We start from the raw sequence: 19,209 nt of genomic DNA, 5'->3' as shown, positions 1-19,209 counted from the left end.
ACAATATGTGCTTATTTATCACACCTTTGCGCTAATAATTTTGGTTCCCACTATCACACCTTTGATCCATTAACTTTATGCTAAACGACATGAAAATAAATGAAGCATAAACACTCATTCACATCCTACATATAAACAAAACTTCATTGTCAAACTACTACATAATATTTATAGCAAACGATTTTTTTATCACAAAAAAATTATTTTTACTTTAAATATAAATCGGATCAATTTGCCGTACGGATACAAGAAAACTTGTCTTTACTTATAAATACATTGAATTTTGATCTCAATATTCTCATGGCTGCTAGGGATTCAAGTGTTCAACTATTTTGTAAAAAAATGATTGAAAAATAACTTGTGAATATGAAAGATATGTTAAATCGGCTGGTAACGATCATTCATGTTTATGCAACTTTGAAGGATTCAAGAAAACATTGTATTTACAAAATTCAAATTTTTTTGAATACAACTATTAGCTAATTAACTCAAATAATCTCCTCATCGATCGGTGGCGCATACCCGGCTACGGCCATCCCACAACCGTACAACGCTGCCGTTGAACGCAGCCAAATCCTGGCAACGGTACCACCCCATGTCCCCCATTCTAATCTTCATCTTTCCCTCCCAATCCATGTCGCTCCACCGCCGAAACTTCTCACTCTTCGCCGCGACACCATCGTCATCCTCGACTCCACCTTCCCGAAAATCATCGTTTCTGTAGTACAGAACAAACTTCCCTTTCGTGCTATTCTCTGTCTCCAAAGACGAGATACAATATGTCCCACCTTGAGTGGAAACTAATTCAGCAGGTTCGTCTGCTACTGCAAGCTCCTCCAGTCCCCTATCGAGCAGTGACGTCGATGCAGCATCTTTGGTCCGGCCACGTTGCTCTGGCCTCGGAGGTGATGAAGGCCCGATCCTCCAGAAGCTGAAGGCGGTCGTAACGGCGGCGACCCACGCCGCCAACATTTTGTTGACCGCCGTGAAGAAGCTGTAGCTCAAGTAATTCAGGGCTAGCGGCTCAACCGGAGAATCCAACGCATTCATTATTGTTTGTTGGTGGCCTCTCTTTGTTCCTGTCTTGATCGATAAACCTGTGGCTCCTCGAGTGGATGGTGGGGTTTAATAGGGGAGGAAGGGCAAAGCTGAGCCGTTGGATTAAAACGACGCCAGAGAATCAGAGATTAGATGCCGAGAATCGAGAAAATAGATGCTAATTGCAAAGGTAGATCCCCTTTGTGTACTGGAATTTTTATGAAAATAATTGGACGCGTGGCAGACATATATTGGTTATTGGGGGTAGTACCATATCAACTTGATGACCACATGAATTTGTAGCTTATGGTCGAAACCAAAGCAACAATTAAGAAAAATTGTCGCTAAATGTACAATTAAACTATATATTTCATTAAATCGAAAAAAAGAAATGAAGTTTATACAATTGAGATAGCAAAGATTATATGGTATCTTAGAAAAAACTGAAATATAACTTTTAAAATAATCAACTTTGAAATATTGGTAGAGCCATGATAATATATGAATAAAATAGGAAGAAGAAAGATAATTACATATTTGAAGTGGCAATTTGTGAGAAAGGGTCAGATTAAATTAATTTATGGCCAATGCATTGAATTTTAGTTCTCTTCTCTCCAATCATTGCGTCCAAACAAAGGACGAAGTTTACTTCAAATTCCAATCGATAAATTAAGTAATATAAATCACCTTACCGGTAATAGTCTGTCAACATTTCTTTTGTGAATTTGCAATTAACAATGTGACAAGCCCACATCTCTATTTTTAGTGCAGTGGTAATGCCCAAGTCATAACGTGGAAATTAAAATTCAATTATCAAGAATACCTGCGACATTGGAGGAGTTATAAGTCTGGTAAGAAAAAGTTCAAATTTATTTATTTGTTGGGCCATACATCCGGCAAAGATTTATTGCACAACACTTTACCATTGAAATCATTCTTTTTTAAGGTTGTTGGTAGTGGTATTTATTGCTGTCTAACAACCCAGATCAAAAGAAAGAAGAAAGGATTCAGCTCGGAATCTACACGTTCAACAGAAGCCAACTTCATAGCTTACAAGATCTTCGGATCAGAGTTTCAATCCTCAGTTTACAGCACAAAACTTATTCACTAGAAAATTGTGATTCCACATCCAGAACACGATATTTAAAAACAAACTGCAGAAGTTTGATCTCAAACCGGCATCAAATGGATTTAAGAAACTTCAAGGTCTCATCAATGTGCTTTTCGGGTTGGAACTGATTGTTGTAGACCATTCGACACACTCCATTCTGGTCGAGGACATACGTTTGTCTTCCGGGCAGAGCACCAAATAAGTCCGAGGGGACGCCCCACTCTTTTCTAACCTTATTTCCTTCATCACTCAATAGGGTGAATGGAAGTTTGTACTTGCTGGCAAATTGCTATATAGCAGGAGGAGCAAAAATGTTAATCACAGAAGGTTCGAATTTCTTCTGGATTTATCATCAAAATTATGAACCAAAAAGTTGGACCAATCAAGAAAGTTCGATAAGTTGCTTTGTACAAAAATATATAACTATACAAGTAATATGATAAGTAATTCGTAGCAAATAAAAACTAACATTCACAAACATGCTACATCTTTGAATTTCACTATCAGATTAATGTTAAACTGGAAGAAAAACAAATGGATATAAAAAAAATCCAGTTTATGGAATACTATCATTAATAAAGCTGTGCATATTCACGCGTAAACAAAGAAAAAACAATTTCTTCATCCTGATTCTGAATACCATAAACTGCAAAATATCAAGTGGTTGGTGGTTACTGCTTTTATGGGAAGGATTCAAAACACACGGAAACAGAAGCTCTCGCAACTAGTGTAGCTCTATACAAGAAAGGTAAAGGCTGGTACCTTGTGGGATGCTGCATCATCCCCACTAATCCCAACAACCTCTGCTCCAGCTTTCTTAAATTTTTCATACGAGTCCCTAAAGGCACATGCCTGCAGATAATGTTGAAACATCAAACGGTGCCTATTATTTTTCAAAAGATTAATGTGCTGCATGCTTCACACTAGGGATATGTTTTTTGATCACTTAAACTTTGACACAAGTCTAAGGAGTGCTGAGTATATTAAATCAAAATTTACAACTGTATAACAAGATCAAAGTGGCAAATATCTAATCAACAAGGAGCAAAAGTTTCATATTCGTTCTTAATTTAATCATTGCCAATCAATGTATGGTAAATGTACAAATCCCAAATATCCATATGCTAAAGTTCAAGAAGATTGGGTCCAAATTCATTTTATTTTTTAATTTATTTACAAACTTTAAATTGCTTAGAAACTAAGAACTAGTCTGCACTGTTGATAAGCTACTTGAAGCAAAATTTATGCCAATTTCTTATTCTCTGTTACACTAAAATTTCAACAAGAATAAACAAACACCAAATCAAAGATCCATGAATGAAAAGGGTCAAAAGTTGGAAAGCCATGTTAATTTTTTGCACCTAACCATAGAAAACTGAATAAACAACACTTTCCTTGAGCTCAAAATGTGAATACTGAAGTACTAGGAAACCTAAAATTTCCAATCACGAGAATCCGACATACATGAGTACCACAGCAAATCTATTGTTGAATATAGGTGACATTATTTTTTCTCAGGGGTCGTGCTGTGTGAGATTTGTTCAACACATTACAAACATATATAAACAAAAACATGAAGAAACGGTAGTGATATTTCAGATTATGATCAGGGAAACAAGTGTCTACCTGTTTGGTGCAACCAGGGGTTTCATCAGCAGGATAGAAGTAAACAACTACAGGCTTCCCTTTGAATTTAGAAAGACTTACAGTCTTCCCATCTTGGTCTTTCAGAGTAAACGGAGGTGCCAATGACCCTTCTGAAACCTTCAAGAAACGCCATAAACAAGCCCAGAAATTGAATCATCACCACATCTCAGAATTTCATTTCTCCCACTCATCAAAAGAAAAATGCCACAGGGTTATTAAAAATTTCAAAAATCATAATTCTAAAAGATTCTTTTTTAGTTTTTGAGAGGATACTTTTTCAATTGAAACCTCAGCAATGAGTTGTTTTTGTCAACATTCAAAATAAACAATGTCGGAATCTTCAATCATCCAAACCGATATTCACACCACTAACAAAATTTCAAGTTCTAAAAAATCATAATCACATTAGAATACTATACTAATCATATTTACATATACATCAAAAAATCACATGAATTTAACCTCAAAACTACTCACGAAAATAATAGAAAGTCCAACCAATTAAAGTAAAAATATCTGCTCAGTTTTGGTTCTTGCATCAAACTGAGCTACAATCAAATAACCTTTCGTAGACTTGTGTGTGTATATTGCTATTAGATAGGCCAAGAACTTAAAAAAAGAAGTGATCTTGGTAAATGTACCTTAGCCAAAATGGAAGTTCTCGCATAAGAATGAGATGGGACTGAAAGAGGAGTCACATTGGAGAGCTTGAGGCCATGAAACTGAGACTGCGAAGACTTTGAGAGGAGGGATAAATTCTGACACAATGTAGCTTTTGGGGTTTTAGCATGGAGTAAAGATGGAAGAGTCTGACTCGTATGGAGTGAAATCGAAGCCATGTGTTACTGTTGCAACCAGAAGTAGTGTATATGTATCAAGAATTACACTATTCGTATGAAGAATTTGGTTTCAAGAAAGATAACGAAGAGGGAAGCATGTGGTGAGAATGGTGTTCAGTGGGTGAGAAAAGGGGATGACCATGTGTTTTTTGCGTGGACAATTGCCGACCCAACATGGGAGCTTTTTAATCATTATTTCTCTTTAAAAAAAATAATTTCTCTTTCTGTTATATTTTTTTTAAAAAAAAATTTTCGGTTTCCTAATTGAACATACATCTTATGCATTTGAATCGCAATAATTTTTTTTTTCAAAATCGAAACATAACTTAAATCGTGTTTTTGATAATATATTTGTTATTATTTCATTAAATCGTGTTTTTGATAATATATTTGTTATTATTTCATTTTTTGAAAAAATTGCTAAATTTGTCTAACTCCTCTTTAATTTTTTACTTAAACTAAAATAAAATAATATAAAAAAATAACATGTTTAAAAAATGGTTAAACATAAGCTTCATTTTTTTACAATCACTTTTATTAGATTTTTATTTTTTCAAATTTTAACAAAAATTTGAATAATTTGTATACAAAAAAAAATATAATTTTGGTTTTGTTATCATATAACTTTTTATTTTAAAACTTTGAATGTTATTATTATTAGTTTATTTCATAATATTTAAAAATTCTAATAAACCCAAGGAAAACACCGGCCCTTAAACAATTAAAAACAAGGGCCTGGATTTCATTAAATATAGATTTAAAAATTTTCAATATATTTTTTATTATTTTTATGTTTAATTTTTAAAGATAATATTTTGCCAATTAAGTGCTTTTATAAATTAAGAATATACATAAATAAATTTGTGAATCGATAAAAATAAAATAAAAAACTTAACTTTAATATATAATTTGCATATAAATATTTATTATATAAAATTTAATGATATATTACAGTTAATATTATTATAAAAATAAGTTATTTAAACTTTAGTTTTATTTAAAATCATTATAATCAGAAGAACAGCATTTTTAACAGTAACATGCACTATGCAATTGGATATACATATACAATTCTGATCTAATTAATTGGTCAAGTTGGCACATGAAAGTAGCATCCATCGTTGAAATCGCCTTAATTCATTGATGTATATTATATAATGTAAATGTTTACTTTAATTAGAATTTCATGCACATTATTCCCTCCTCATCTTCTATATATGTACACAAAAATATATTGAATTTTCTTAAATTTATAGATCTAAAATCAACTCGAATCATATGATTTCAAGATCAATTCAACACCCGATTTTATATTTGATTTCAAAAATTTGATTCATGGCAAAGCCATACCCTATGATGAGTTATGCTATTTTATGCATATAGTAATTAAGACAATAATAATATAATTTGAGACATTAACGAAATTGAGGGGGGAAAAGGAAATTATACATATATGGGTTGGAACGAGAAGGTAGGTGAAGTGCAAGGCAGAGAGAAATTCACTGCGACAAGAAATGAGACATATATTTCATAAAAAAAGGTAAAAGAATTGAATCCGACCATTTAATTTTTGCACATGGAAATTATTATTGTCCTAATAATAAATAATGTAAGATTTTCGATTCTCTTTTTTAAAGGGAAAATCGTAGGAAAAAGAGGCTTCCATTTCTAGCACACACACACACATATGTTGAGCCCACCAACCCACTCCTCCTCCTCCTCCCCATGTAGAAAGGCATGATATTTTAGTTATGTTTTTCGCTTTTCTCATCATCGTTTCCTGCTGATCTCCGCCACCTGGTACGTACGTCGACGTCCACCACCTACGGCCCATTTCTTCGTCGATTTTTCGATATACATAGCATGCATAATTTAATTCGTGTATTCGCGGATTATTTCCTTCTTGCATGTTCTGATTATAACGTAACAAAAACATCAGATGTAATTCATGTGTGTTATGATCTTCGTCTTTCACAGATCATTGATTCCTTCAATGTTATTTGATGATGCCTTTATCGATTTCGTTATTTAATTATTGATCAAGTTGGAATGAAATATTTACATGTAGAAGATTCCCGATTCCATCATAATTCACCATTAATTTGCTGCCTACAAATGTTTAGATACGAATATATTTATTTCTAAACTAATCATATCTCCACGTGAGAGATATATATTCACATCGATATAATGATATGATTCACCGACCTTCTAAAATTTGGTAATGTGATATGTTTGGATCTATAAATTGCAGTGGAGCAGGATCTGATGAGACGTACTCTCTCGTCCAAAAAGAATCGATCGGAGATTCTTGGATTTCATCACTGCCATTATTATTGTAGCTAGCTACTTCTCATCAATAAAGCTTGGAACCAATGGATCAAGACAATGGAGGAAGCAATAAGGTGACAGGGATCAGGCAAATCGTTAGGCTAAAAGGATTCCTCCAAAAATGGCAAAATGTCACCCTTGGCCCCAAAGATCAACAAAATCACCAAGTCTATGGTGGCGGCATTTCACCGGCGATCACACGAAGGTTGATAGGTTCCAACGTCTATTGCGAGTCGGACGAGGATAGCTGCCACAGCCCTGAGCCGCCGCCGGATGTCCCAAAGGGTTACCTGGCGGTGTACGTGGGACTGGAGCTCCGGAGGTTTATCATCCCAACAAGTTATCTCGGGGATCCGCTGTTTAAGGTGTTGTTAGAAAAGGTCGAGGAGGAGTTTGGATTCGATCACAGTGGCGGGCTCACGATCCCGTGTGAAATCGAGACGTTTAAGTATCTTCTTCAATGCATGGAAAATCACCGGAAAGAGCAACTTGACTGCAATATTAATGCAGGTTACGTTCTATATATTCTTTTTTGCTCCATTCATTCATTCATTCTTTTTTTTTCCCCTTATTCAATGATCATTCAACACGTCCAATGTGGATCGATCGATCGATTTTTCCGTCTCGATCTCCTTAAAGATCCGATCAACAAGAAATTTAAAATACAGACTGTCGATCGATCATATAATCGTGACCTTACAATATAATTTGGAGAAGTTTTTGTTACATATTGATGTAGTTTCGTCTACTATTATATACATAAAAAAGTAAGAGTGTTAGACGGGTCGGCTCGATCCATATATACAATGAAAAACAAGATTTTTGACATAAAAAGTTAAATTTTCATGAGTCGCGTCTGTCTCAAAAAATCATGATAGTTTTTGTGAAAATGGTTGTTTTTGGGTTCGTGTGTTTATTTGTTATATCTTAAGTTTAAAATATATAATTAAACTTGGAAATGTGGCAATTTTGCAGCTGAAAAGTCGTTACCAGTTGAGGAGTGAAAGGATGTTCTCTATAACAAGTTGAGATTTAGTTTTGAGGTCTCTTGGTAAGAAATTAATTTGACATTACTTTTTTTCTTCTATTTTTTTTTATTGGAAGACGAAATTAGGTAGATGGGGTTGTTTAATTTATTTTGATGATCGGGTGTTCGTGTCTCTGTCAAACGTAATTCTTTATTGCAACTTAATTGACATGATACTTACTGCACATGGAAAATAGATTACCCTATTATATTAGTACCATTTTTGGGTTATTTTGATTGATTCAGTAGGAATATGAAAATTAATTATAATCCAAAAAATGCAAATTAAAAGTATATAAGTTAAAATTTTTTAAAAATTTTTGAAAGGAAATTTAAAGTTTTAGTTGATTTCAATTATTCTGCTCATGTCAATACATAACAAATTGGTTATCTATTGGGCTCAGGGGAAGCCCGTATAATGCGGACAAAGCCCAACCTGTCTCAAATGTTAAAATTAAACTTTTTCATACATGAAAGCCCGTTAGTCTTTACGATTTCTCTAACTAGTAATCTTTTTTTTTTTATTATTACAGGCTAACTAATAATCTTTTTAATGCTTATCGAATGTTTAATCTTTCAATTTTCATGTTGGAGTAAAAAAAAATTAAAATATTTGGATAACATTAAGTTATCAAATTGGGAATTAAGCAAATCATGTGCGACCGACTCGGCGACTCGTTCAAATTTTTTTTGCATAGAGAATCAAACTCATACACTTCTTAGGGACTATTATTTTGTTAACATGAATATCTGATTTATGTGGCTAGATCTGGACCCCTAAAGCTTAATATTAATACTAACCACCTATCGAACTACCTAACTTAATTGTGACTCGGATTGGGCATCGTGCATGATGATTGATGACTAGAAGATGGGTGACAGGGTATTGTATTAAGCCAGGAGAGTCATTGATTTCTTGGAAGTCCAAGAAGCAAAATATGGTTTCCAGATCTTCTGCAGAAGCGGAATATCGAGCAATGACTTCCACACATGTGAAATAAGTTGGTAGTGGGTATTTTGAAGGATATCTGAACCATCAGTGTTTATAACAAAGCATCCATTCACATTGGTGCAAATCGAATGTATCACGAAAGAACGAAACTCATCGAAATAGAACGCCACTTGATTAGAGAAAGAATACACTAAAAGCTTATAAAAACAGCATACATTCCATCGAACCAGCAACTAGCAGACATCCTCACAAAAGCCTTAGGAAGAACTCAGCATGCATACCTTTTGTCCAAGCTTGGTGTGTTGAATATATACCAAACTTGAGGGGGTGGCAAGAGGAGTTAAAGTCGTGTTTTAATTCATTCAATTTATTTTGCTAATTACGCTTCCTAGTTGGTAGTTGTCGTGTATAAATATAGATCGTAAACATGTACAGAATACTTTTGCATAAATAAATTTCCTCATTTTCCATCCAAAGTCACTCATTCTTAACAAGTTAACCAAAAGAATGGTCAAGACGAAATAGAAAGTATGGTAAAATTTGATTTGATTGCAATTTATTTAGAAACTTTTTTTTTAAATTTAACTTCAAAGTAGCACTTAAATTAATTATTTACCAAAAATAAATTTACGTACTCTTATGAGATAGTTTTACGTATTAATTTTGTGAAACAAATCTCTTGTTCAATTCGACTCATTAAAAATATATTATTTTTTATATCCAAAAAATTATTTTTTATTATAAATATTAATCAAATAAATATGTGAGATTGTCTCACAATATATCTACTCGATTGAAAAAGAGCACATCAAACTTGTGCACCTCATAACTGACGATTTCCTTCCATTTTTTACTTTACCAAACTCAAATCTTATATTTTAAATGTCGTTTCCATATCTTTTCGATTTTTTTATAATGATATGACAAAAAATGTACAACAATTGTTTTTTGAGTGTACATCGAGTAAACGACATACATCGACAATAACTTACAAAACAAACACCAAATAAATCTGAAAAAAAAAAATCTGACGGAAAAGAAAGTTCACTGTATGATTTGAACTTGAAACGCCAACTTAAGATTTCCAAATACTTACGTTGAGATATGAATCTAATCCGTACTTAATTATCAGATCGTACACATGTTGGTGCATGTGAAATAGATTTCCGAATCCTTAATATGGTCGGCCATAATTAATCTTTACATACATTTTCAGTCACATTCATGTAACCTAATTAGAGACAATGTAATGAAGTCAGAAAATATATAAAGTGCGAGTGGACATAGTGGTCAAAATTACTTCATTTTTTGAGATTTTGTCCTTTTTATGGGACGTCGAGTCGATATGAAAAGACATGTTGGCAAATTTTTGGCCCATTGGGTTCCTTCACATCAAGTGGGCCGAATCTTTTGGTAGTGTTTTTCTCTCTGTGCCCATGGAAATACCTCTAGGCTCTATTTCAATATTGGGTTTTTTCTTTCTTTTTTCTTTTGTTCTCACTCCACAATTATACATTTTGATAGGTTTTGACCCCATTTTATCAACGAATTTGCTAATAAATGCATCCAAAAGTTATATAAATTGAGTGAAAATCAATCGGTAAAAATTGTACCAGATGACAAAATGAAATGTTATAAAAAAAATCATTTATTCTCTCAAGTGTATAATACCATGGAGAAATTCCTATATATATTTGTGTAGGCGATTTTTATTCATAAAAGCTGCAACCTTCTTTATATTCAGGTGTCTATTCAATTGTCCATTCACTTGTTTGTTTATTGAGAAATTTAAAATTAAGGAAATTGAAGACGATTCTTCGAAAATTGTTAAAATCGCACGAATTGGAGGAGCTTTAAGTTGACTGAAGTGATCCGTTGGGTTAGCAAAAAGGCAGATCAGTCAGCAGAATATCACATGGAAGATAGACCGATATTTGGCTTTGCAAATTAATTCCATTAGACATGTTTGGTTCTTGAGATACAATAATAAATCTAAGTCAAATATTACATGAAATCAATGTCCTATAAAAAAATGTTTTTAAGGTGGTAGACGAATATCGTCCATTGTTGAATAAAAAATATGACATAAGATATGAATTTCGATTGTGGATACAAAAATGTTGAGATAAATATTTATAATAACGATGTAATTTCAAATAAAATTTATAATCCAATATATAATCTTATTGTATATATAACATAACTCTTCACGGATTTTTGTCACAAAAAAAAAAAGAGAACGAAAAGTTTAAAGAATAATATATGACACTAATTTAATTACAAGCATCAGTTAGGCCCTTTCTTAATTGAAGATCAGCGAACCGCACGATCACTCTTACATCTCATCTCAAAACATAATCTACGGCACTAATCAGCACATCATTATTAACAATCCTTATATTAATAATAATAATAATAATAATAATAATAATAAATAGAATATAAACACTAACGAAACTAGACACCCTACTGTGGGGATAACCACACACAATCGCTACCTCCTCCGTCATTATTTAATTTTATTCTTTTCCAGTTATTACTGACAGTTATTGAATCGCCGCCGTCTCCGCCGTCAGCAGGAGTAGAAATCCACGAGCTCGTTCAAAGAATCGGGCCGAGGATCGAAATTTCCCAGCATCCACAGGAGGTGCTCGAATAGCACCACCTCGCAACCGACGGTGATGGATTCGTCTTGTCGTCCGGATCCCCGGTCCACGAGCTGACGGAAGAGAGGATTTTCCATGACGTCGGAGGTGATGAGATACTTCCGCCGCGACTTCCCGACGTAGACGGCGTGGAGATCCTTGGACACGGCGGATGATTCGTCGTCGGAGGAATTGCAGCTGGCGGCCGCGAGGGAGCTGGCCTTGGCGCCTTGCCCGAGCTTGAAGGATTGCATTTTCTTAAGCACGGACCTGATTTTGGTGAGCTTGCTCCCCTTCGCCATTGTTGATTAATTAGCTAGAAAATAAAGGAAAGAAGAGTCCGGGTTTGAGAAATTGAGAACGAAAGTACGTTATATAGAGGGGGAGGGGTCAGCAATGTTGCTGCAATTTCAAATTTTATTTTCCATCCCTAATTCAATATCATATTTAACTAATATAATTTTGATTAAGTTGTTTTTTTTAGAATATCTTAAAATAAAATTACATATGATATCATAATCTAGACAGTAATTTGAAAGTGGATTTGAGTAAGGTCCATAATAATCAAATAAATTTGATATCCATAACCTTAAATCCCCAATCTGATAATTTAATTAAATGTCAACAAATATTTCTTAAAACTAAAATTATTTAAAGCAAAACTTGTTGGAAATTTCAAGTAAATTTAAATATTGAATAAAAATTATGTCTCATGAATGTAGAAGTGTCTTTTGGCTATTCACATTCTTGAGTTAATTGTGATTCATGATTGTGGAAATGTCTTTTGACTTTCCACATTCTTGAGTTAATTGAAGACTTTTGGCTCTTCATATTTTTGAGTTAATTGAAAGATTAATTGAGTTAATTAATCTTGCATGAATCTTGGTATGCATTTTGGGCTTATAAATAGTATGTTTATTTCCTCATTCCATATGCATAAAAAATCGGTTTTACACTCAAGATCTCTTTCAAGCATTCTCTTGCATTTCATATTGTTAGCTTTTCATTTGACCTACGTTAAATCTCGGTGATAAAGTGAATGTATGTTTTCGGTTTGTCAATGTAGTTACTTCGTGCTAAGTTGCTGCAATGTTTTGCCGTTGTATCCATGGAAACAGTTGTGCAACGAGATCCTCGAAGCACCGTCGGAGGGGACAAATCTGTTTTAAGGAAACTGTACTTCGTACATGAGTCGATTTGATTTACTGTTTTATTGTTGTTATTTTATACACGATATCCCCACTTTCAATAGTATGCTCATTTTCGTATAATGTTTTGATTGTCGACTACCGAGACCTCAACAGGACTTGCCCAAAGGATGAATTCTCTCTGCCGAACATGGATATACTTACTCATTGACAGTTGTTCGAAAAATTTTTATTTATAGATTGGTATATTTAGTATAATTAGATAAAGATGGCTCCGAAAGATACCGCTCTGTCTGTATCTTTATGAGATTACTTTCGTTCCCTACTTCTATATTTTTGTTATTTGCAATTTGGCTAACAAAACTGGTTGATTCTATGTTATATCATGTCAACATTTAATATAAACCGAGCTATTAAAACTTGGTTGGAACTAATCGAATCGGTTCGTGAAATTTTTGAATTTACTTGATAAATATTTGATTTGTATTCGAATTTATCAAACTCAAATATGTTCGAATTTTTTTTGAGCTAAACTCGAGACTTTTGAGCTTCAAATCGAGTCCGAACTCGAATATATTTAATTCGAGGTGAATTTGAGTCTTAAATTTTTATTAATGTTGGACTTGATTAAGTTTGTTTACAGCTTAAGATGGAAGATTAGAAAAATAGTAAAAAAAAAAAAAATTAGATGGAAACATGCAGCATGTGTGTATGAATGAATACCTTCGGAAAAATAAACGCACGACACAAGTTCGAGTTCGATTTCAAAATAACCAAAACAATACATTTCAGAAAAGGAAGCTAGAGCGATGTCATTGGACTAAAATATATTCGTTAGTTATTCGAATTATTTTAATTTTTTTGATTAGATGTATTTTTTAATATTTCAATTTCAAAATGAATTTTTGTTGAAAGAATACATTACAATCAACTTATTAAGCTTATTAGTTATAATTAATGTTACCTCAAGACTACCGCCGNAAATAATATATGTAATTACATATATAAATGCGAAAGCCAAAGTGAATGCAAGATTTGTTTTATTATGAAGAAATACAATTACATATATTGGGTATATATATTTATTATGAACAAGAGCTGCAAATTTGTCAAGAGCAAAAGTGTGCATTAACTACAAAAAACATGAGTTTTGCAAGTGCGTGAAGGCTGAAACAGGAGACAAAGGTGCGTGAACAAAAGAGAGAACATTATCTTACTTGCATGCATACAACAATTGAATTTGGGGCATTTTTGTTCTGTGGAATAAAAAACTTACATTTTGTGTATCCTATATCTCAGTTCCGTATTTTTCTGTTTCGAAATCGTACTTAGATATTTTTTGTAAGACTTTCTCACAAAAATTTTATGTTAATGTAACGTGATCATCTTCATTTTTGTCGTTTGAGGTGCATCGAGACATGGAAATAAATCTAATCTATACTACAACCAGAAAGTAAATTAATGGTTATTTTTATTCATACTTAGGACTCACAAACTCCAAATTACGTACAACATTTTCAGTGATGTGACCACCAAAATTCATATAGCCATAATTTGGGACAAAAATAAACCGAAAAAAGTAGTTTTCAATGCATCAAATTCGAAAGTCTCCGCTCCCCAAAGACCAAGAAATTGCTACAATTTATTTTTTGTCTTTGCCAAAAAAAGAAAAAAAAAACTTTATTTGATGATACCCCAAATATAGGCTTCCTCTTCATTCACTCAACAGCCAGTGGAACAGCTTCAGCCTGAACACAAAAACAAGGTAATCTATCTCCATCAGCTTTCGAGGCAAAACATTTTTCTTATTTTTGCATAGATTATCAAACCTACCAGCTTGCGATATTTAAGCGCATAAAACATTTCAAGGTATCGTCTGATCTCCATGCGATCCAGCTTCGAAACATATTTCCAGAACCCATAAACACCGGCCAACGTAAGTAACCTGTCAGAATAAATCTGCCAAGTATACCTAAACACCACAAGTTTCATAGGATCGATCAGAAAGTGTATCACAGAACGTTATATTGTGCAAGATTTAACAGATTCTTACTTCTCCTGGATACGTTTCAGGCCGCCATTCGATATGGTCTCCCAGTGAGAATGATCTTTCTTACACTTTTCGAAGAAATCGACTAGTAGTTCAGAAACTTGTTCACCCTTGTAAGGATCGATATGGAAGCCAGACTTTCCATGGACGATTATCTCAGCTGGCCCTCCGTAGGATGTTGCGAATGTCGGCAATCCGCAAGTCATGGCCTCCACGACAGTCAAACCGAAGGCCTCGTAGAATGCTGGTTGCACAAAGATGCCTTTCTTGTCAGCGATGTAACGGTAGAGTTCACCGTTCCTGACACGGTTCATTTGAGAAGAAATCCATCTGAATTGGCCATTTAGGTTGTATGTTTCTATCAAACTGTACATCTTTTTCATCTCAGCTTGTTCTTCCAAATCTTTCGACTCCTTTCGCCTGTCGCCACCCACGATAACGAGGTTAGCCAATTGCCTGAGTTTTGGGTTCTTGGCATATAGTTCCACAAGTCCTGTCAAATTCTTGACCCTGTCAAGCCTAGCCATGGTGAATATGATGGGCTTGTTCTTGTCTTTCAGCGAACATCTGTCAGTCAAATAGGCATTATACAAAATGAGCATTTACGAAAAATACCAACATGGATGGATCCAGGATTTCAGTTTTAATGGGCGTGAAGATGGAAAACTCACAAATGTTCTTCATTCTCAACGTTGCTACAAAGAAGTTCCTCGATTTCAGGTTGAAGGGCAGTTAGTCTTTTTTCCTTTTCGGTATAAGAGAAGTAGAGGTTCGTATCCGCACCAGGAGAGACGATGTTGAATTTGGGGTCGAACACATCAATCCCATGTACGACTCGGTACAATCCAGGCATAGTGAACGCCATATGGCTTTCGTACTGTCCCACCGTGTCCTTGCTGAAAACACGAAATCGAGAAAAAATTTAGGCTAAAAACCAAATACTTGTTTTTTTTTTACAGATATATTTGACCAATTGCTGATTATACACAAACCTTCCAGCTATTTCTTGAAACGTGCTGGTGATTATGAAGTCTGTATGATTCATTGCATACAAATCAGCTGTAAACTGGCACGAAAAGTGATACTTTTCATCGTAGTTTTTCAGGTAAATGTCAGAATCAGGATACTTGGTTTTCTCTAGTGCGTGAGCAATGGTGCACTGTCCACAAAAAAAGTTTAAAAACAAGATCAAGGAATCAGTCTCCTGCTAGTAAAAAGAAAACTAACTAGTACTATTTGATATTTATACATAGTATAGGGTATGCACCTGAGTCACTCCCAACTTGTGGGCAAGCAAAGAGGCTGCAAGGTTTCCCTCACTGTAATTTCCAATAATAAGATCTGGTTTGGCCTGTAACTCTGCTGTGATTTCTTTAGCAACATCCTAAGAACGAGGCACGGAAAGTTTAGCACTAGTGAAAGAAGTTTCAAGAATGTAAGAGAAGCAAAGAAATGGTGTTTTTACAATCTATATCCCAAAAATGTGAAGAAGTTAGGAGGGAGTAGATGCTGATATCGATAGGTCTTTCTTCAAAATTAAATTCCATGTTTATAGATGTATTTACAATCTATATGCCGGAAACGATATGACAGTCATATGATTGTATTTTAGTGGTTAATTGATTTAGTAAACTTTTGATTGTAATTTCCCAGGTTTATACTCGTTTGGTAATATATTTTATCTGACCTCAGTGAATGTTTCCATGTATGGCCACACCTCAAACCGGGAGATCCATTTCCGGACAATACCCTTTTCAGTTCTAAATGGTACACGGAGTATATGTGAGTGCTCGGCCCCAAAAACTTTCTCAAGTCGCTGAGCACAAGTGGTTCCTACTGCATCTGGTAGCAACCGAGTCACCTAACGGCGTTACAAGATCAAGCATAAGATTCAAATTCCATGTTGTGCATGAAATAGAAAAAGAGGAGAGAGAGAGAGAGAGAAACTCACTATGAGAATTCGTGGAGTGATATCGAGTCCTTGCTCCTTTATACGTTTGATCATCTCCCGCTCCAAAGCAGGAACTTGATCCAAAATGTAGACCACCTGCAAAATAATGAAGGGCGGTTCAGGATTTACAGGATTGAACATGAATTGTGATGAAAATCTGGACGCTCCGTACCTGTCCTCCGGTATCAGGGTATCCCAAGACGTTTTCTTGTGCAAAGTAACCGTGAGGAGAAAGAATAACGACATTGAAAACCATAGGAATTCTGCCAAGGAATTTCTCTAGAGTGCATGAGTCCGGAGCCTCGAGAAGGTCTAAAAGCATAGAGATCATCTCTGATACTCGTTCTGCGTTATCACCCCATCCCCTCTCCAATCCAATCTCATGGAATTTGTGTTCGAAATTCGAGTATGATGTCTCAGGAATTAGTGTAGACAGGTACTCCTCTGCCTTTCTCAGAACAGCTTGTAGAGAATTAAGGTTCTTGATTCTGTCATTAAGCATCATTGTCTGTACAAGAAAGTGTAATCATCAGATTCAAACTAAAGCATGGTTCCAGTCCTTTAAGCATCATTATTTGTGATATCCACGATTGAATATCGGAATATGGTATCATATTCACCTTGCCCTTGTAGTGATGCATTCGGAGGAAATCTAGAAGAGGGGACATGCTCTCCTTGTCATGGAACATTTTTGCAGAGAGGTGTCTATTGAGGAATTCAACTCCATTTCCAATGGATTTGGTGAGAGTTGGCTTTGGAAAAGATGCAGTAAATGGCTCAAAGTCCAACTCAAGTACAAAGTTACCATTTGATCTGCACCACAAAAGACCAATATTGCTCAAAAATTGAATAAAAGTGATCAAAAAGCACGGTAAACAAGTCTGTTTGTTGGATTCGGAAACCTACGTCCCATTAACGAGCTCTTCCTTAAAGTGCAGGTATTCTGGTACAGTTAGTTCCTCCACTACCAGTGAGTTCACATTGACTCGTACGTATTCCCAAACACCAGGCCTTAGCCGAATAGCGAGTGCAACCCATGGAGGCAACACAATTGCTTCCTAGCGGAGTAAACAAGCGACACATTTTTAAGATGGGAATCATGACTTTGGTAAGGAAAAAAATGTTAAACGGATGTTTCAGATTTTACCTGCGTGCACTTGAGAACTTCTTTGAAGGCATGATCCCGCAGCTTTGCCTTATCAGTTTCACATATTGATTCGAACTCAGCTAAGAGTTGGTGACGTATTAATATCCCCTTTCCATGGCCTTCAACCCTGCAACAAACAACGATCAATCAGACAAAATATCAACGCGATCCAATCTCCCATTATAGATGGTGATATGATAGCTCATATATTTTAAACTCTACAATATCCTAGATGTCAAATATTTTGCTCATTGCATCTAAAAGACAATCTGGCAGTGGGGGCAATTAGTAGCAGTGAACAAAATCAAATCAAGATTAAAACTAGTAGCACTTGATTGAACAATGAAGTAAGTACCTAGACAAAAACAGCAAAATTTCGTTGCGATGAGCCGCAAGAGTGGCGTCCAAACGTTCACGTAGGCTGTGAACTCGGGTCAGAACACGTTCCGCCATCGAAGATGATTGACGATTTAGCAAATTCTTGGATATCTTTTCAACTGTAGAATGATAAAATATTCAGAAATTTCGGTTGTGTAGGCCTAAAAGTGCATACATAGCTGGTTAAAATTGACCAGCATTTTTTAATGATCAGCCACAGTATCAATTAAATCTTCAATGCCTTGAAATTAAAAATCTAACGCATGATTAACTTGAGCAAGCATCTCACGTAAGACAATACGTGGAGAAGCAAGAGTATTACATGACAAAATCATATCAAATTTTAACTATGATTTCTATAATCTTTCAGCAAGAATTCAGAAGAGAAAGAAAAACCTTCAATATTTTACCTTAAAATTAACAAAAAACTTATCAACAAGAGCCAATCAGAGCTCAGGATCAAGAAAACAATACAAAGAAAGTGAAAAGAAACAGCAACGTGACAATATAGAGAGAGCAAAATGAATGAGTTCTGCCTATGATGATGGAGAATGCAAGCCAAGCTCTACCCCTTAAATATGCAAAAAAAGAAAAAAAAACCCATATTCCTAAACTGCTTTCTCAAGAAAACCAGATACCGAAATGGTATAAACTCATTGGTGGTTTTAGAAAAATGGTGGTAAAAGTTAATGTAGGTACACGGGACCCCCTTGGATCAATTTCTTCAAGGATTAAAAGAAAGAGTTCTTCCTCACCTTTCCACCGGTTGTCATTAAAAAGTAAATGCATGCAAAAATGTTTTTATGAAGTAAACATACTGAGGTTGAGTTATCCTATCCATCAATTATCTGCAAACATGGATTTATCCACTTCGCACTTTTTCTAATATCCTTCGGTTTATGCACATCATCCATTATTCATTAAACTAAGAGAATTGTTTAAAAA

General features: G+C 34.7%; 5 protein-coding genes across 6 annotated transcripts; 1 reads left to right on the top strand and 4 right to left on the bottom strand.

Annotated features, from left to right (window-relative positions):
* Window positions 1-501: 501 nt before the first annotated feature.
* On the bottom strand, window positions 502-1,050 carry LOC140959447 (uncharacterized). Its single transcript, XM_073417275.1, has one exon. It carries the CDS (start codon window positions 1,048-1,050, stop codon window positions 502-504), a length of 549 nt encoding a protein of 182 aa, XP_073273376.1.
* A 994-nt stretch (window positions 1,051-2,044) lies between these two features.
* LOC140960354 (peroxiredoxin Q, chloroplastic-like) lies at window positions 2,045-4,794 on the bottom strand. Its single transcript, XM_073418602.1, has 4 exons — window positions 4,438-4,794; window positions 3,776-3,913; window positions 2,912-3,001; window positions 2,045-2,438 (listed from the first exon to the last, which is right to left on the bottom strand). Exons 1-4 carry the CDS (start codon window positions 4,633-4,635, stop codon window positions 2,220-2,222), a joined length of 645 nt encoding a protein of 214 aa, XP_073274703.1. The 5' UTR covers window positions 4,636-4,794; the 3' UTR covers window positions 2,045-2,219.
* Window positions 4,795-6,220: 1,426 nt separating this feature from the next.
* Window positions 6,221-8,203, top strand: LOC140960300 (protein SMALL AUXIN UP-REGULATED RNA 10-like). Of its 2 annotated transcripts, none has more exons than XM_073418518.1 (3): window positions 6,221-6,435; window positions 6,890-7,476; window positions 7,942-8,203. In XM_073418518.1, the coding sequence occupies exons 2-3, from the start codon at window positions 7,011-7,013 to the stop codon at window positions 7,968-7,970; spliced, it is 495 nt and encodes a 164-aa protein (XP_073274619.1). In that variant the 5' UTR covers window positions 6,221-6,435; window positions 6,890-7,010; the 3' UTR covers window positions 7,971-8,203. The 2 variants fall into 2 exon arrangements, with proteins under 2 accessions (XP_073274619.1, XP_073274620.1); XM_073418519.1 differs by having other exon boundaries at window positions 6,221-6,449; window positions 6,895-7,476.
* Window positions 8,204-11,238: 3,035 nt separating this feature from the next.
* Window positions 11,239-12,073, bottom strand: LOC140960420 (auxin-responsive protein SAUR76-like). The gene has a single exon (XM_073418679.1). The coding sequence runs from the start codon at window positions 11,890-11,892 to the stop codon at window positions 11,518-11,520; it is 375 nt and encodes a 124-aa protein (XP_073274780.1). The 5' UTR covers window positions 11,893-12,073; the 3' UTR covers window positions 11,239-11,517.
* Window positions 12,074-14,192: 2,119 nt separating this feature from the next.
* Window positions 14,193-18,830, bottom strand: LOC140960226 (sucrose synthase-like). Its single transcript, XM_073418408.1, has 14 exons — window positions 18,675-18,830; window positions 18,242-18,383; window positions 17,887-18,013; window positions 17,646-17,797; window positions 17,360-17,552; window positions 16,912-17,247; window positions 16,740-16,835; window positions 16,476-16,649; window positions 16,056-16,172; window positions 15,781-15,947; window positions 15,460-15,684; window positions 14,792-15,355; window positions 14,572-14,710; window positions 14,193-14,486 (listed from the first exon to the last, which is right to left on the bottom strand). Exons 2-14 carry the CDS (start codon window positions 18,337-18,339, stop codon window positions 14,457-14,459), a joined length of 2,418 nt encoding a protein of 805 aa, XP_073274509.1. The 5' UTR covers window positions 18,340-18,383; window positions 18,675-18,830; the 3' UTR covers window positions 14,193-14,456.
* Window positions 18,831-19,209: the final 379 nt, after the last annotated feature.

This window comes from Primulina huaijiensis, chromosome 15, assembly GCF_012295235.1.
Source record: "Primulina huaijiensis isolate GDHJ02 chromosome 15, ASM1229523v2, whole genome shotgun sequence".
Lineage (NCBI taxonomy): Eukaryota > Viridiplantae > Streptophyta > Magnoliopsida > Lamiales > Gesneriaceae > Primulina > Primulina huaijiensis.
Note: the sequence above shows the minus strand (reverse complement) of the source record. Positions and strands in the feature narration are given on the sequence as shown.

Bases quoted from the DNA above. Each gene is read 5' to 3' on its own strand.
- LOC140959447 (XM_073417275.1), bottom strand. From the start codon at position 1,050: ATGAATGCGTTGGATTCTCCGGTTGAGCCGCTAGCCCTGAATTACTTG.
- LOC140960354 (XM_073418602.1), bottom strand. From the start codon at position 4,635: ATGGCTTCGATTTCACTCCATACGAGTCAGACTCTTCCATCTTTACTC. The intron at 3,914-4,437 runs GTACATTTACCA...CGTTTCTTGAAG, and splicing joins GAACTTCCATTTTGGCTAAG to GTTTCAGAAGGGTCATTGGC. The intron at 3,002-3,775 runs GTAGACACTTGT...CATTATCTGCAG, and splicing joins CCCCTGGTTGCACCAAACAG to GCATGTGCCTTTAGGGACTC.
- LOC140960300 (XM_073418518.1), top strand. From the start codon at position 7,011: ATGGATCAAGACAATGGAGGAAGCAATAAGGTGACAGGGATCAGGCAA. The intron at 7,477-7,941 runs GTTACGTTCTAT...GCAATTTTGCAG, and splicing joins TGACTGCAATATTAATGCAG to CTGAAAAGTCGTTACCAGTT.
- LOC140960420 (XM_073418679.1), bottom strand. From the start codon at position 11,892: ATGGCGAAGGGGAGCAAGCTCACCAAAATCAGGTCCGTGCTTAAGAAA.
- LOC140960226 (XM_073418408.1), bottom strand. From the start codon at position 18,339: ATGGCGGAACGTGTTCTGACCCGAGTTCACAGCCTACGTGAACGTTTG. The intron at 17,798-17,886 runs GTAAAATCTGAA...TTACTCCGCTAG, and splicing joins AAGTTCTCAAGTGCACGCAG to GAAGCAATTGTGTTGCCTCC. The intron at 14,487-14,571 runs GTAGGTTTGATA...TTTTGTGTTCAG, and splicing joins CGCTTAAATATCGCAAGCTG to GCTGAAGCTGTTCCACTGGC.